The sequence below is a fragment of the Ictalurus furcatus genome, chromosome 7, assembly GCF_023375685.1.
Source record: "Ictalurus furcatus strain D&B chromosome 7, Billie_1.0, whole genome shotgun sequence".
NCBI classification, from domain to species: Eukaryota; Metazoa; Chordata; class Actinopteri; order Siluriformes; family Ictaluridae; genus Ictalurus; species Ictalurus furcatus.
The window spans coordinates 33,240,855-33,257,518 of record NC_071261.1 but is presented as its reverse complement, the minus strand read 5'-3'; the positions used below and the strand labels follow the sequence as shown (position 1 = coordinate 33,257,518).

The window sequence follows — 16,664 nt, the reverse complement described above, 5'->3', positions numbered from 1 at the left end:
TATCAGTATACCAGTATATCAATATATCAGTATATCAGTATATCAATATATCAGTATATCAGTATATCAGTATATCAGTATATCAGTATACCAGTATATCAATATATCAGTATATCAGTATATCAGTATATCAGTATATCAATATATCAGTATATCAGTATATCAGTATATCAGTATATCTGTATATCAGTATATCAGTATATCTGTATATCAGTATATCAGTATATCAGTATATCAGTATATCAGGCTAATCAGTATACCAGTATATCAATATATCAGTATATCAGTATATCAGTATATCAGTATATCAGTATATCTGTATATCAGTATATCTGTATATCAGTATATCAGTATATCAGTATATCTGTATATCAGTATATCTGTATATCTGTATATCAGTATATCAGTATATCTGTATATCAGTATATCAGTATATCAGTATATCTGTATATCAGTATATCAGTATATCAGTGTATCAGTATATCAGTATATCAATATATCAGTATATCAGTATATCAGTATATCAGTATATCTGTATATCTGTATATCAGTATATCAGTATATCAGTATATCAGTATATCTGTATATCAGTATATCAGTATATCAGTGTGTTTGATTCATTGTTTGGATTTCATTCTCCCATGTAGGGGTTCCTGTTTTGCTGCAATATTGTGTTTGATTTGTTGTTGCCTTTATGCAGATGTTTTTCTTAGTATTTTATACTAATGTAAAGCTTACGAGTGGCTCAACTTGTCTAATTGATCACCAAATACAGTAAAAGATGATGATTATATCTCACAGAAATAGCAGAAGAACGAAGATCAATCAATAATCAAGGTCTTATGAGACGTGATATTATCTAATGCAGAAGTTCACATCGTCGACGTCTCTGTGTAGAGTTCATGTAGACTGACAGATACAGAAATATATGTTCATGACTGTAAGAATTAAAGAGGAATGCATTTCCTGTGGTGTACAAACAAAACATTTACTGTCTCATTACTTATGAGAATAAAGAGATAGGGTTAGAGTTAATGGCATTTGATGAAGGGTGAAGTGTGTAATCAGACTGCAGAGTAAGATTTTATGAAACAGGTCTGGCCACTGTTCGATAAATAACAATCACAGGCCATAATATCACAAACTTTTCTCAGTTTTAGGGGAAACATGGCAGTGAATCATTTGAAAGATGAAATAATCGACTCTTATTAGTGAGTCAAATGTACTGACTCACTGAAAAGAGACTGAATTCCCGTGTGTGTGTGTGTGTGTGTGTGTGCTCTCTATACATCCTGAACAGCAGCGCCCTCAAGTGGTGGTTTCATGCAGTAAACATGATCATGACCTCTGACCTCTGTGTTCTCCTTGAACTGAAGAACTAAGAACTCGAGGAAGTTCTCAAAATGGGGATACATTTCAAATGAGTCCCTGTGACTGAGCTGTTGCTATAGAAACGATAACGTACTAGAGCGAGCGCATTAATATAAATAAATCTGTGATTTGCAGCTGCACTTCTGTCAGAGCCACTGTTACAGGAAATTAATCAACACTTTCTGACCAATCAGAATCCAGAACTCAGCGGGTTTAAATGTTACTAGTTGTTCAAGCTCTAAGACGTCTCCAACATTCAGAAATACCATTCCTGCAACATTCTAAGAACATCTGCTGTAATAAAGCTCTCTGACTGAATGTTCCCAGCTATATAAACAGTAACATTACAGATGTTTGTCAGTACTGTAGGATGCAGCAATGATGCATGATAAATAGTATAAAGATCGTTCTCAGAACATTCAGAAAACTCGAGGGAGGGAACATTGTTGGAACATAAATGGTTCTAGATCTGTTCTGCTAATCGAACGTTGTTAGAAATAATAATAATAATAATGAGAGCAGCTAACGTAGCTCTCTTGATACCATTAAGACTTTATTCAGTTTAATTTAAATTTAAGTTTCGAATCATTAATTGAATAGATATTTAACAGTCTGTCATGTCTTAAGGAAGGAGGTAGAAGAAATTAGCTGTAACTCAAATTTGAAAGTAAATAATGGGTGGATGGTGGGTGTAGAACATAACAGACACGACAGTCGTCATAACACAGATGTGTCGTGACGTTATTATCTAACATTATTAGCAGATACACAGATCAGCCATAACATTAAAACCACCTGCCTAATATTGTGTAGGTCCTCCTCTCCTTCTGGCCCCAAAACAGCTCTGACTTGTCGAGGCCTGGACTCCACAAGACCTCTGAAGGTGTGCTGTGGTATCTGGCACCAAGACGTTAGCAGCAGATCCTTTAAGTCTTGTAAGTTGTGAGATCGGGCCTCTGTGGATCGGACTTGTTTGTCCAGAACATCTCACAGACGCTCGATCGGATTGAGATCTGGGGAATTTGGAGGCCGACTCAACACTTTGAACGCTTTGTCATGTTCCTGAAACCGTTCCTGAAGAGTTTTTGCAGTATTTAGGTAGGTGGTACGTGTCAAAGTAACATCCACATGAATGCCAGAACCCAAGGTTTCCCAGAAGAACATTGCCCAGAGCATCACATTCACATTTACATTTATTCACTTAGCAGACGCTTTTATCCAAAGAGACTTACAAATGAGGAAATACAAGCAAAGCGATACATCAAGCAGAGAACAACACAAGCATCACAACAACTCGCATTCTTCCCATAGTGCACCCTGGTGCCATCTCTTCCCCAGATAAGTGACACACACGCACCCGGCCTCCACGTAACGTAAAAGAAAATATGATTCATCAGACCAGACCACCTTCTTCCATCGCTCCATGGTCCAGTTCTGATGTCCATTGTAGGAGATTTTGGAGGTGTACAGGGGGTCAGCATGGACACTCTGACCGCTCTGCAGCTACGCAGCTCCATACGCAATAAGCTGTGATGCTCTGTGTGTTCTGACTCCTTTCTATCAGATCCAGCATGAACTTTTTCAGTAGTTTGTGCTGCAGTAGATCTTCTGTGGGATCGGACCAGACGGGATAGCCGTCACTCCCCACGCGTATCAGTGACCCTTGGGCGCCCATGACCCTGTTGCCGGTTCACCGTTTGTCCTTCCTTGGACCATGTTGGTAGGTACTAACCCCTGCATCCCAGGAACACCCCACAAGACCTGCCGTTTTGGAGAAGCTCTAGCATCTAGCCCTTGTCAAAGTCGCTCAGGTCCTTGAGTGTTATTCACATCACCTGTCAGTGCTTTTAATGTTATGGCTGATGGTGTAGTTAATGCTAATATTATGTAAAAACATTCTCAGATTGAAGAATGTTGAAACAAAATGTTTTTTTTAACCTAAGTATTAACCTGGGCATTAGCTGAAATTTGTGGAATTAGAAAATCACAGTTCAGGGGTCGTATTAATGTAAATTATTTATGAAAGCAGGTCATTGAGAAAAGGAGACTTCTTCTTCGTGTATGATTCGTGACCTGTGAGTCTCATGCACCTGTGCGTTATGTAGGGCTGCAACTAACGATTATTTTCATAATCGATTAATTGGTCGATTATTTTTTCGATTAATCGGATGGGGGCGGGGTGAACTTTCAGCACCATTTTTTGTTTATTTAAAATAAAATCCACAAAGTGAGTGTTACAAATATAAACTCCAGTCTAAAACTTTACACAACTGTTTGTCCAAAACAGAAAATAACCCAATACACACACACACACACACACACACACACACACAAGAGAATTTTTCTTATTACTGTAGGACTGTAGTTTAATCGGGCGCTTTTTATGCATCCATAAAAAAAATGCATAAATACTGTAAAAAAATTATATATATATATATATATATATATATATATATATATATATATATATATATATATAAATATATATATATATATATATATATATATATATATATATATATAAAGCATTAGTTTTTCACATGGGTGATAGGTGTTGGACAATTTTTTTTGCTTGAATAAAAAACATTTAAAAATGTAAACTGTATTGTGTGTTTATTCAGGGTGCCTTTGTTTTATGTTGTATTTCGATTTTCAGATCTAAAGCTATTTGGTATGAGATATACACAACAACGGAAGAAATCAGGATGACACAACACTGTATATCACAGCAATTCACAAATGACAATTTTTCATTCATTAAAGAATGATGTCATACTTTTTATAATGTACAACTTCATTCCGGATTGGCACCCTGTCCAGGGTGTACCCCGCCTCGTGATCGATGCTCCCTGGGATAGGCTCCAGGTTTCCCCGTGACCCTGAAAAGGATAAAGCGGTATAGAAGATGGATGGATGGATGGATGGATGGAACTTCATTCCTGTTCTCATGCTATAGCAGCTATAAACAGATGCTATAGAAACACTGTACGAGTCTCTGTGAATGAGCTGTTACTATAGAAATGATAACATATTTCAATAAAGGCATTAATATACAGCTGTGATTTGCAGCTGCACTACTGTCAGAGCTGCTGTTATAGAAAATTATCTAGAGGGTAGAGGTGGGATTCGAACCCCCAACCCTAATCGCTAAGCCATTGTACCCCCCTCACCAGTCATGTTACAAACCAGTGAACATAATATTTTACTTATTTCATTTATATAATTATTGGGAACTTTTCTAATTGTTGCTGTCAAAAATGTGACATTTCAATGAGTTTTAACATAACCAATTTCCTTTAAAAAACAAAAACAAAGCAATACTGTGTACTTAAAAGTCCTTTAATGTATATAAGATAAAACGACTTCATGACCACAAGCCATAGATTAACAGAGATAAATAATGCTAGACTGCTTCAGTCAAGAGTTTATGATTAAATATGATTCATAATAATTATTTTAAAAAGATTTATTCCTCCTGTCCAAATACAGCAAATGAAATGTAAAAAAGTACATTTTGTTAAAAAAAAATTAACTTGTTATTAACAGAGAGAGGATTTAACATTTCTTTTGATGTTGGATCGGGTCTGCAAAAAAGCGCAGGTCAATTTTCTTCATGTGATTCTTCACCCACAGATCTCCAGGGTCTGTACACACACGAATACCATTGTTTAGGATAAACCTGTAGAGGAGAGGAGATATATATATATATATATATATATATATATATATATATATGTGTGTGTGTGTGTGTGTGTGTGTGTGTCAGTGTAAAACTATAATCCAAACAGAAAATCTAACACACTCACACGTCCCAAACCTCTAACATTATTTAAACTTTTATTATAATACATTTTTAATACTATCAAGATTTAAAATTATATTCTATAAATTTATATAATATGTATAATCATACAATAATGATTGATATGTGGAAACATATTCTTATTATTTATTAAAATGAAACAAGGGGTTGAAAACTTACATGATTCCAGCTTTTGTACAGTCAAGCCGAGTTTCTTTATACCCTTTAATCATTCGTAAAGGGATTATATTCCTCTGGAAGTTGAAACAGCATGATTCTGGTGGGTTTGCACCTGTAGGGGGAAAATCATTACTGAATCAGTCATGGCTTTGTAAACATGAGGTGATTTTATATCTGGTAAGAGATGCTGCCTGGTGTATATTTAAATGAAACCATGGTGCTGATGTTCTTTCATAAATGAAAGGAAAACAATCATCTTCATGGTTGTCAGTCAGTATTTTACTGTAACAGCACGACAAACACATGTGTAATGGCACCAGTCCAGATGTTTTAACTTTCTGCTACAAGTCATCTTACTATCTTACTAGTGTCTACTCAGTGCTTCAGTGAATGCATGTGAACTGATTTAAATCAGTGATCACAAGTACAGATAATAATATGTACAAAGCGACATGTTATAAAGTTGAAAAGATGAACTTTATCTTACGCTGGGCCGCTGTGAAGGACTGAAGGCAGCCCAGAACCAGCAGAACCAGCAGGAGAGAACCGGAGGACATGACCGCTGATGGTGATGATGATGTGAACAGAACCGTATTAATGCAGATATCACTTCAGTGAGATATTATAAACTGATAAGAGGAAAGATCTGAGCAGCCTTTCCACGCTGGTGTTTACGGAAGTCCAGGGGTTTCAGTACTGCGAAGTAAAATGGGCATTTCTTGGGGCATGGCGAATACGCCCCCTTACAAAACAATTAAAGATCACTGAACTGGCACAGAATTCGTTTTTTTTTTTTTTTTTTTTTTGCGTGGGCATTTCCAGGATAAAACAGTCATATCGGTAACTATTTTTTCATTAAAAAAAAAAAAAAAAACTCCTGTAAATGCTATTTAACTAGTGGTGGTTAGACTGAGGCTTCGTGGAGCACTGAAACAGCTGAAGAAAATGTGCCGTATTGTGTCGAGGCTTCGAAACAGTGACACCTAGTGGTCACTTTCAGGTTTTGATCTGAAACAACCTTGACAATGACTACGTTTACATGGACAGCAGTAATCTAATTATTGACCTTACTCTGAGTAAGATAATAATGTGATTAAGGTGTTTACATGAGTCGCTTTTAGAATACTCCTGTCATGTTCCCGTTTTACACGTTATAGATCATAATTAGATTAAGAGCCCGCGTCATTACGTCACCGCGCCACGCCGTCCGACGTCCCTCCAGAATGTTACATATTAACATACAGCTCCTCTTCGTTATGGTACCGTATACAGTTTTGGGTGTTTCATTTTTAATTTTACGAAAGCTTCAAGAGCAGTTAATCATTTGTCATGCTAAACGTACAAATAGATGACTGCGATTACAAATTCTCCAGCAACAGGCCTCCTCTGTACTTTCATTCGGCAACATTTCATTAATGCCACCGCGACAAACTCTGAGGTACTGGATGAGAGTACGAAGTAAGGACTGGTGGGAGAGAGTTGTTTTAATGGAATTTGATGACGCTGAATGGAAAGAAAATTTTCGCATGTCCCGGAGATCATTTGTAAAATTATGTTCCGTGATGGAGGGAGTCATGAGTCCCCAGGAAGTCACTGTACGTGCACCTGTGACCTTGGAGATGCGGGTGGCAGAGGTCCTGTACCGACTCGGTAGCTGCGGGGAATACCGAGTAATAGCTAATCAATTTGGCGTGCACAAATGCACGGTCAAAAAGTTTGTGTACATGTTTTGCAAAGGAATGGTATCCTATGCAAAAAATCTAATCCAGGTTCCTAGTCTGGAGGAGGCAATTGCAATTGCCCACCGATTCGAAAAGGAACATCACATACCACAGATAATCGGATGCGTTGACGGGATGCCCATTCCCATACTTCCGCCAAAAGATGGATATAGGGACTTTGTTAATCGTAAAGGATGGACCTCATACGTGCTTCAGGCAGTCGTGGATGACCGATATTGGTAAGTAGCCAAGAATACGTTTATTTACCTGTATTAGTCCACATGAATCTTGCCTTTATTGTATATAGCGCGTATTACGTATTTGTTGTTTGATCAATTGTTTTTACTGGTATCTGTCCTATCATAGGTTCCATTTTAAGTATTTATCTCCCCTGTGAAGCGTTTTATGACTTGTCTGTAACAAGCACAATACACATTTTTTATTTATTTTTATTTTTTAAATGCTAGAGCCTAAGTTGTTTATCTGCTAATATGACCAATAAACTCAGCTATACTTCTGTAATGCTGACATTATTTTTTTCTTTTTTATCATTTTATCATATACATTATTTTTTTTATAGAATTAATTTATTCTAATTATTTGTTTATTACTTCTGTCTCGGCAATTACGCTGATGATCTGTCCTCACCTTTTATTTTACTGAATTACATTAAACTGGTTCATTAATTGATGTTTAATAAGGCATCCTGAGGCGAGCCCTGACCACGGATCAGTCCAAACACTATCAGTTTGATATGCATGGATTAATTCCATCCATCCAGTGACGGACTGATAATGATATGCTTTTCTTTCATATCAGTTTGTGTAGGGTTGAAATGCATGTTAAAATGATGATGTACTGCTATATCTTTTTATTGTCATTGAAAGATTATCCTAGCAGAGGCCGGTAAAATTTACAAATAAATATCAGTTTACCCCATGATTACTTTCTTTACTGACACAGATGAAGATTAAAAGACTGCATCAATTAAAGCTCAGCTTTGGGAAGGGAAGCAACAGGGACAGGATGAGACTGAGGGAAAAAGAAAAAGAGAAGATGCTGGAGATGAGAGAGGAAGAGCGGCATTAGCATTACGTTACTTTGTTACATGATTAGCATTATGTTACTGTGATGTTTAACACAAACACAAACTTTTGTATGTACATGAACAATTTTCAAAAAATGTATTATTGTATATATTTATTATCTTGGGCACACGGAGGCTTAGCGGTTAGCACGTTTGCCTCACATCTCCAGGGTCGGGGGTTCGATTCCCGCCGTGGCCCTGTGTGTGCGGAGTTTGCATGTTCTCCCCGTGCTGCGGGGGTTTCCTCCGGGTACTCCGGTTTCCTCCCCCAGTCCAAAGACATGCATGGTAGACTGACTGGCGTGTCTAAAGTGTCCGTAGTGTGTGAATGTGTATGTGATTGTGCCCTGCGATGGATTGGCACCCTGTCCAGGGTGTACCTCGCCTTGTGCCCCATGCTCCCTGGGATAGGCTGCAGGTTCCCCGTGACCCTGAAAAGGAGTAAGCAGTATAGAAAATGGATGGATGTATATTGCTCTGTTTTTGTTCTTACAATTGTATACAACTCCCATCGGGCATCCATAGTTCACTTTTACAATTCTGTACAAACTACGCTTGCAGTTTTCTCTCTAGTTAAATGCCTGTTTAACCTGTCCTGGTGTAATAACATGTTCTTTTAAACATGGGCTTGAATTTGAGCCAGATATTTTGAAAAAATATTCTGAAACAGCCAATGTTAGTCTTCTACCTTGTGGTTTTGTTGTTCACCCAGATGCACCACATCTGGGAGCCAGTCCTGAAATCTTCCTATTCGGGCTGGTGGAGGTAAAAAAGCACCTCTGCTGGCCGTATAGGTCAGGCTTCATTTATTTAAATCCCATTAAAAAAACCTTACTCTGGCACTTACACCTCTACTCTGCTCAATTTGCTTCTTCTGGAACTCAATGGATCTTGTATGGTAGCACTTCTTGTATTGTTCTCTGCTTGATATAACACTTTGCTTGTATTTTTCTCATTTGTAAGTCGCTTTGGATAAAAGTTTCTGCTAAATGAATAAATGTAAATGTAAATCCATAAGGGTCAAGATAAACTCAAATAAACAAAGAAATACTATAGACAGGTTCAAGGCCAGCATGCAGTGAGTGCTCTGCAGTGGTTTGACTTTGTGACAGACACAAAATCAGACATTACTGTACAGAGGATCTGGCGAGATGATATCTTTATAGCATCCATGAAAGAGAAGCTAGACATCTACTGCTATGATGTTTACACGTACATGTAGCTTTCCGTGGTAGGAAAACCTTCACATTTGGATGTACATGAACCATTTTTTTACTGTAATATTGTATATATTTATTATCTTTGTGTATATATAGTAACTGAATGTATATTGCTCTGTTTTTGTTCATAGTTAAATGTGACAATTCTGTGCAAATCTAGAAATCTAAAATTCAAATGTGTGAACTAACAACTGGACAACAGAACAACGGTTTGACATAAATCATTTTACAATGAATGATTTCCATTCCACTCAATACTTCTGAGCTCAGAGCAATGCAGAGATTACTTGACCAATCACTTGGTGTATGTGCTACATAGCGTGCTAATCTCTATCTCCTTTGCATAACCGCTTCACCCCCCCCCCCCCCCCCATATATACGTTTCAGTTGACCACAAACAGCACTTTCTGTACTGCTATACTTTTTTTCTCACACAATGTCCTGCACTCTTTCTCTCTCTCTCACATGTTCAGTTTTATTCATGAAAATAGTTTTCAGTTTTCTAACTTGAATTACATTTATTTTTTTTATTAAACCTACTTTTAACTGAAACTAATTAACTACTTTTAAAGATAAAAGAGAATATTGTTCTTTAGCACTTCACACTACAAACACATTCAGAGGAATAAAGAAGCACGGGCCGTGCTAATAACTAAATTCCTTTAGAATTTTTACTTAAATGGTAGTTTTTTAGCGATATTACAGCAGACAGCCTCGTGCCAAACACACCATCAGCCGGAAGGACCGTCACGGTGGGGCGGGACCGTCGACACTACACCGGCCGGCGATTGGGGAATCAGTCGGGAAAATTCCACCACTCAGGCGACGGCGCACTCCTCCCCTGCGAGGAGAACGGCTTAGAGACATGCTACGTGCGCGCTCTTCAGCAGCATAGAGGCATTCCAACCTTTAGCACGACGGTATCCTCTCGCCAATCTCTTTCTCTCTCGCCTTCTCTCCCCGAAGGTTCGAGTGTGGACGAGATCGCGTTCGACGGTGGATGACGGCACGGGAAACCCACACACACCTCTTGGGAACCCCGGCACGCCCTCGAGAACGTCACAACGCCAGCCACACCCCCACAAAACCCCTCACACTCACACACACTCGCCTCCTCACTACAGACAGCTCCCACACAGCCAAATAAAACCCCCGTATTGACTAAAACCTGTCTCTTGTGGGTCTGTGCTCCGCCCTTCCCCGGGCTAATTCCCTTACACCTGATAAATCAGTGTTTCTAAATGAGAGACTCTGTTTCTCTATTGTGTGATGTGGTGTGATGGACTCTTTACTGTTTCACTCCAATAAAACTGCACTTATTTATATTTATTAGATTGTATCATAGAGTTTGGCTGTGAAGTGTTAAACGCTGCTCAGAGCTGTCTCAGTGTAACTGAAAACCACAGCTGGATTTCCTGTGGAAGAGGTCTGTTTTTTTCTTCCTTACTGAAAGCGGAACGTTTTGTGGTCTAAACATTGCTCCTCAACCCAAACCACTCTCTATCATTGTTCTCATAAGACGAGCGCTGAGGTGATACCTGCATTTATATGAGTGTGTTCATATCCTCACCATCCTCCTCCTCATCATCATCATTCATCTGCATCATCATGTTCTGTCGCTCTCTCCTGCTGGTTCTGCCGGTTCTCGCCTACCTTCAGTCCATCACAACGATCCCGGGTAAGATAACGTTCACTTTTACATCGTTTTCTGTACATAATATTATATTGGTTTATAATGTCGCTGAAGTCCCTAAAAACGATGATGAGGTTGTTGAAAATATCCAGCGTTAATAAACCACAGTGTGTGATGTGCTGTTACAGTAAAACACTGACTGATGGGGTGGTGTGATGAAGCGGAGTTACTGTTTACAACCCCAACGTTGATTATTTTCCTAAAACAGTGCATCCCCAAGAGGAATTCTTATACCACAGCAACGCACCAACAACTGCAATTTCTTATTTATTAACGAACGACACGTCTCGCTTTTAACCCATTTATGTATTATGTATTTATGTAACATCTGTAATGTTGTTGAATGACGTTATAGCAGCTGCACTACTGTTACAGGTGCTGTTCTGAAAAAATAATATTAATTAATTAATTTCAAATATACTAGATAAAAAACCATCTCATTTAAAAAAATCTTTGTGAATATTTAATCAGAGTGCTAAGCCATGACTGATGAATAAATACATAAATGTTTTCACACAGATGCACTTGGAACAAATGAATGCTGTTTCGGTTACCAGACACATCCAATCCCTGTAAGATTCATTAGAAAGTAATACACCATCAGTGCACAAAACCTGCAGTCGTGTAAGTTTTCACCCTCTTATTTTATTTTATATTGTGTTTACATTACCTTATAGTTGTATTATATATATATATATATATATATATATATATATATATATATATATATATATATATATATATAAAATTTATTATAATGCAACTTTAAATTACCATGAATGTCATATCACAGCAAACCAGCAACTCCATTACCCAGGAAGCACCACCAACTATAAACATGGCCAAAGAGGACTACACTTCCAACACACACGTTCACCTTCTCCAGAATTCTAATCACACACTCCTGTTGCCAATCTCACACATGCACGCTCACTCCACGCTATATAAGAGACTGTTCAAACAGTTGGGGGGGGGGGGGGGGGTTAAAAGGGCGACCGATCATTTATCAGTATACACTGTAGAATTATTAGGACTCCTATTGGCACTGCAGTGGTTGGAAAAAAAACTCATCAGAGCCAAGATGTCGCTATAGCTTCTGACAGTCTATCAGCACTATCAAGCATACAGTCTGGGAAAACATCATGCAGACAAGACATTGTCTACCAAATACTTTATCTGCTTCTCATACTTCATGCTAAGGGGCTGAATGTTTCCTTCTTCTGGGTTCCTGCACATGTAGGGGTAGAAGGAAATGAAACTGTGGATGTACTGGTAAAGAGATCGATAAAACATGAAACAGTTGATATACAATGCCATTAAGTAGAGCAGAGATCAAAACCATTATAAAGGGACACGCGCATAAAATACGGCAGGAATACTGGGACACAGCTGACACCGGACGACACATATATACCATACAAAAACAAGTAGGCATGAGTGTGAGGCAGGGCAGAAACCCAAAGGAAGAGATGATAATTATGCATCTTAAAACAGGTCATGCTGGATTAAATCTAACATTACACAGAATATGAAAACACCCCACTGGACTCTGCACACACTGCAGTACACAAGAGACGGTGAAACACATTCTGTTAGACTGCAAAAGGTATGAGGAGGAAAGAAATGAGCTAGAGATGCAGATTGGAACACAAAACATGACACTAGAGAACTTGCTGGGGAAAACATCTGGGAAAATGCACCGCCCCCTAATAAACTATCTAAAAAATACTGGGATAAGTGAGAGACTTTAGTAATCTAGTAGGAATATCTAGTATATAGGTATTTATCTCTTTATTTTCTTTTATTTATATAGTATTGTTTTGGTATTATTAATATTATTATTATTTATTATTTTTATTTATTTATTTATTTATTCCAATTTATTTTGTTTTCTTCCAATCTACTGCCCACACTCCAGTCCAGTAGGTGGCGGTAATGCACCTTTAGCTGGTTTCCCAACCGCCATTAAAACAAGGAGGAGAAGAAGAAGAAGAAGCCGTTAGGGTGGGTTGCACTAATAAGGATTAAGTTTAAATCTATAGTAAATCAAGGATGATCTAATAACTCTGTTGCACTGAACTTTAACCCTTGTTTAAAAATAAGCAGGCTTACATTTAAACCATCATTTTAATCCTGGATTTAATTTCACAATAAAGCTACATTAACTATAATCTTGTTGCTCCATTGCTTTAAACTCAGATTAAAATTTCAGTTAGGGATTAAATTTAACCATACTATTGAGGAGGTTTAAATGGTCAAAATGGCAGCACTTCTTTGGTGGATTGGAGAAAATTAAAGAGTTCCTTACAGAAAAATAAGGGACGGTCTCAACCCTCTCGAGTTTTAGGATGGTGCTGAACAGGTACAGATTCAACAAGGAAACTGTGATTAGAATAAATCAAAAAATTTAACCTGCAATTAGACATGGTAGTGACCGAAATGCAGCCACACCACCCATGCTCAAGCTTTTAATAGCCTTGCGCTTTTACACTACTGGTTGTTTCCTAATGGTGGATGGGGACCTCTTTGGAGTACATCAATCAATTGTGAGCAGAATTGTTGGAAGAGTATCGGGGCAGTTGCAGCCTTCCTGCCCCAACAGGAGGAACATCTGCTGGATTTTAAAGTACAGCTATAGGAGTTAGAGGAGCAATTGACTGTACTCACATTTCCATTCCAAACCCAGGTGGAGAAAATGGAGAGCTGTTTCACAACACCACCGGTGAGAGATGTGTCCCTTCTTTCCTGTGCTGCATCTCTTTTCACTTTCGAGTTGAGGTATTTCCAGCAGGCTTTCACATTATTAACATCTCACTTGTCTTTAATCCCCACAGAAGCATTGAAATCAACGGTTACCTGGACCCAGACATCTTCCTTTCTATTTAATTGTCATGTTATCTGTTTTTTTGTCTTTGCTCCATATTGCTCCGTTAATTGATATAATAAATGTTTCATGGCTTGTAAAATTTGAGCTTCTAATATGCTGCGGCATTTTCTCAGGCTGTATCGGTTATGCGAATGAGCGGTTAATTATGGCAGTTGCTTTTGTTTAATTCAAAGTTTAAAGTTCACGAGCCCTTTGTGGTCACTCAAGTGGAAGTGAAAGAATTACCATTGGAGAATTCATATATTTCCTCCATGTTTATGAAACTCGCATACACTGCCTCAATGTTGTCAGTGGCGGAGAAAATTAATTGTACATGGAGGTTTTAATCGCAGGTTAGAGTTCTAATCCCCGATTTGTTAATCCATGTTTAAAATTAAGTGGTGCAACACAACTCGATTTAAAATAAAGCCCAGATCAATATATATATATATAAAATATACTTTTGTGAGATACTGTATATGTGTGTGTGTGAGTGTGTGTGTGTATATATATATATATATATATATATATATATATATATATATATATATATATATGTATATGTATATATATATATATATATATATATATATATATATATGTGTGTGTGTGTGTGTGTGTGTGTGTCTGTATATGTAATATCTTAAAGGTCTAGTTGTTATCGTAACAAGCACGCCTTTTGATGCAGTGAAAATATTTCTCTCTCTCTCTCTCACACACACACACACACACACACACACACACACACACACACGAGTAAATGGTATTTCTGGCCATTAGACATCTTACGCACACTAAGATTACTTCAACTGACTACATGGGCTGAATGAAAAATCTTAGATCATGAAACATCTCCTTCTCCTGACCTTGCCTGATGGGGTATATGGGCTCCTGAGCTGTTGTGAATCATCTGTAAATATACAGTATAGGCATTAGTCAGTGATGTAGTGTGGCGTCCATTCAACTGTTTCATTATCTGAAATAAGCTTGTATATTATTTGACAAATCATAAATTCACCTGTCAGAACTATCTGAACCCCCCTGTCTACAGGCATGTACATTGTGAATGGTGGCTATCTGCCATAATCTTTTTTTTTTTTTAGTTTGTGTTTTGCATAACCGCATAGCTGATGCCTATCCATTTTGAATTTGTCTAATGTGATAGAATGGCACCAGCAGCACTGCCTCGTTGTGTTCTCAACTGGGGAGTATATTTTTCCTATTTTCTCTCTCTATTTATATATTGTGTAAACTGTTAATTTTTTATCCAATCACATCTCTTCCAGTAAATTGTGTGTGTGTGTATGTATATGTATATATAATATATTAGTATGAGTCACATTTTAAAGGTCTAGTCATTATCTTAATCATTTGGTGCCTCCAGTGTCTGGTGCCCCAGGGCACTTATCCAATCCCAGTGACCCTGCACAAACGTCTATATTAAAGCAGTTAGCTGGTTTAGGTAGTTCATATATTTACAGATAACATACCTGCGATTCCATGTGATGTCACTGTGTGTAGTTGTTCTTCTGTGCAATCCTGCTGAACTGGACTCTTTGTAGCTAAATAAGAGACGTGTGTAGAATTTTTTCTACCTTGCACTGTTGAGGAATCCATGTGTTCAGCTGTATCCATGTTTAAACAAAACTGGGTCATGAATTCATCTGTGATTAAAAAAAGAAGAAAATTGGTAATAAATTCAGGTTATGTGATTTAATATGAAAATAGGTTAGTGGCTTATGTTTAACTTACCGTTGCCTGCTGTGTAGGAATGAAAGCAGGTGATCACCAGAAGAACCAACAGAATTGAATGAGTACTGGAGAACATACTGTAGCTGATGCTGGTGGAAAATAACTGAGTAAATTAAAGCAGGAGGTCTGCTGAGTATATAAATGGTAAAGAGTGATAAAACATTTAAAAATAGGTTTCACAGGAAGCCCTCATGTGGTTTTTACCCGAAGTAAAGCATGCGCAGTAATGAGGGGGCATGTTTTTCTTCACACATAACAATCAAGCGCAGAGTGCTGGCAGGGGCAAGGGCGAAGGGCAAGGCCACAGTGAGATGGGTGTGGACATGCCTTTGAGTAGTGCAAGTCAAAAGGGAATGAATGTTTTAGAGGTGGGTATATCTGAACTGTTAGCTGGACTGTTAATCATACGGGGCCCAGATTCTTCTCCATCAAAAACTTTCCATGTATATTTTCTTGCATGTTTTCAGCTCAGCTAGTATCCTCAAATTTTATTTTATGGAAGTTGTGGTAACTTAGCTGTCAATGTATAACATGATCAGAAAAAGTTGGATTTGCCTCAGGTGTTGTTACTGTTTGAAAGACTACCAGATGGATCAAATATAAAACTTTTCTAACTAGGCTAGTTTGGTGTCGCTAGACAAGGGGAGGCACAGTTACACTATCACTGTATGGGTTTAGCTGCTACAGTGCCATGCGAACTACATTATCTTTCCTTCTGAAAGATACACTGAAGCATGTGCATGTGAAAGGATCCAGTATTAATCACATTTACTATAAATGTGTGGGATGTGGCTGATAGAGCTTATTGTCGATGAGACTTGCGCACCAGTTCAGAATACAGAGAGGAACCAGAAGTGTACATTTCACTGAAGTCTACACAAGCATATTAATTACAGTTACGTTTCCAAATTTTGCATGCACAACATGTGATGTAACAAATGCTTAAAATATGACGCTCTTGGACAGTGATTG

General features: G+C 37.9%; 1 protein-coding gene across 3 annotated transcripts; it reads right to left on the bottom strand.

Moving 5' to 3' along the window:
• Nucleotides 1-4,277: 4,277 nt before the first annotated feature.
• Nucleotides 4,278-15,520, bottom strand: LOC128610537 (C-C motif chemokine 4 homolog). 3 transcript variants are annotated; one of them, XR_008386371.1, is made up of 4 exons: nucleotides 15,431-15,520; nucleotides 14,807-14,850; nucleotides 5,354-5,465; nucleotides 4,278-5,050 (listed from the first exon to the last, which is right to left on the bottom strand). XR_008386371.1 is itself a non-coding variant. In XM_053629911.1 (3 exons), the coding sequence occupies exons 1-3, from the start codon at nucleotides 5,908-5,910 to the stop codon at nucleotides 4,927-4,929; spliced, it is 306 nt and encodes a 101-aa protein (XP_053485886.1). In that variant the 5' UTR covers nucleotides 5,911-6,041; the 3' UTR covers nucleotides 4,278-4,926. The 3 variants fall into 3 exon arrangements, 1 of the variants encoding a protein (XP_053485886.1); XR_008386372.1 differs by having other exon boundaries at nucleotides 4,278-5,015; XM_053629911.1 differs by lacking the exons at nucleotides 14,807-14,850; nucleotides 15,431-15,520 and adding an exon at nucleotides 5,841-6,041.
• Between the last annotated feature and the right edge of the window lie 1,144 nt (nucleotides 15,521-16,664).

Coding starts and splice junctions, on each gene's coding strand:
- LOC128610537 (XM_053629911.1), bottom strand. CDS start 5,910: ATGTCCTCCGGTTCTCTCCTGCTGGTTCTGCTGGTTCTGGGCTGCCTT. Junction 5,466..5,840: donor GTCCTTCACAGCGGCCCAGC/GTAAGATAAAGT, acceptor TTCCCCCTACAG/GTGCAAACCCACCAGAATCA. Junction 5,051..5,353: donor TGTACAAAAGCTGGAATCAT/GTAAGTTTTCAA, acceptor TCTCCTCTACAG/GTTTATCCTAAACAATGGTA.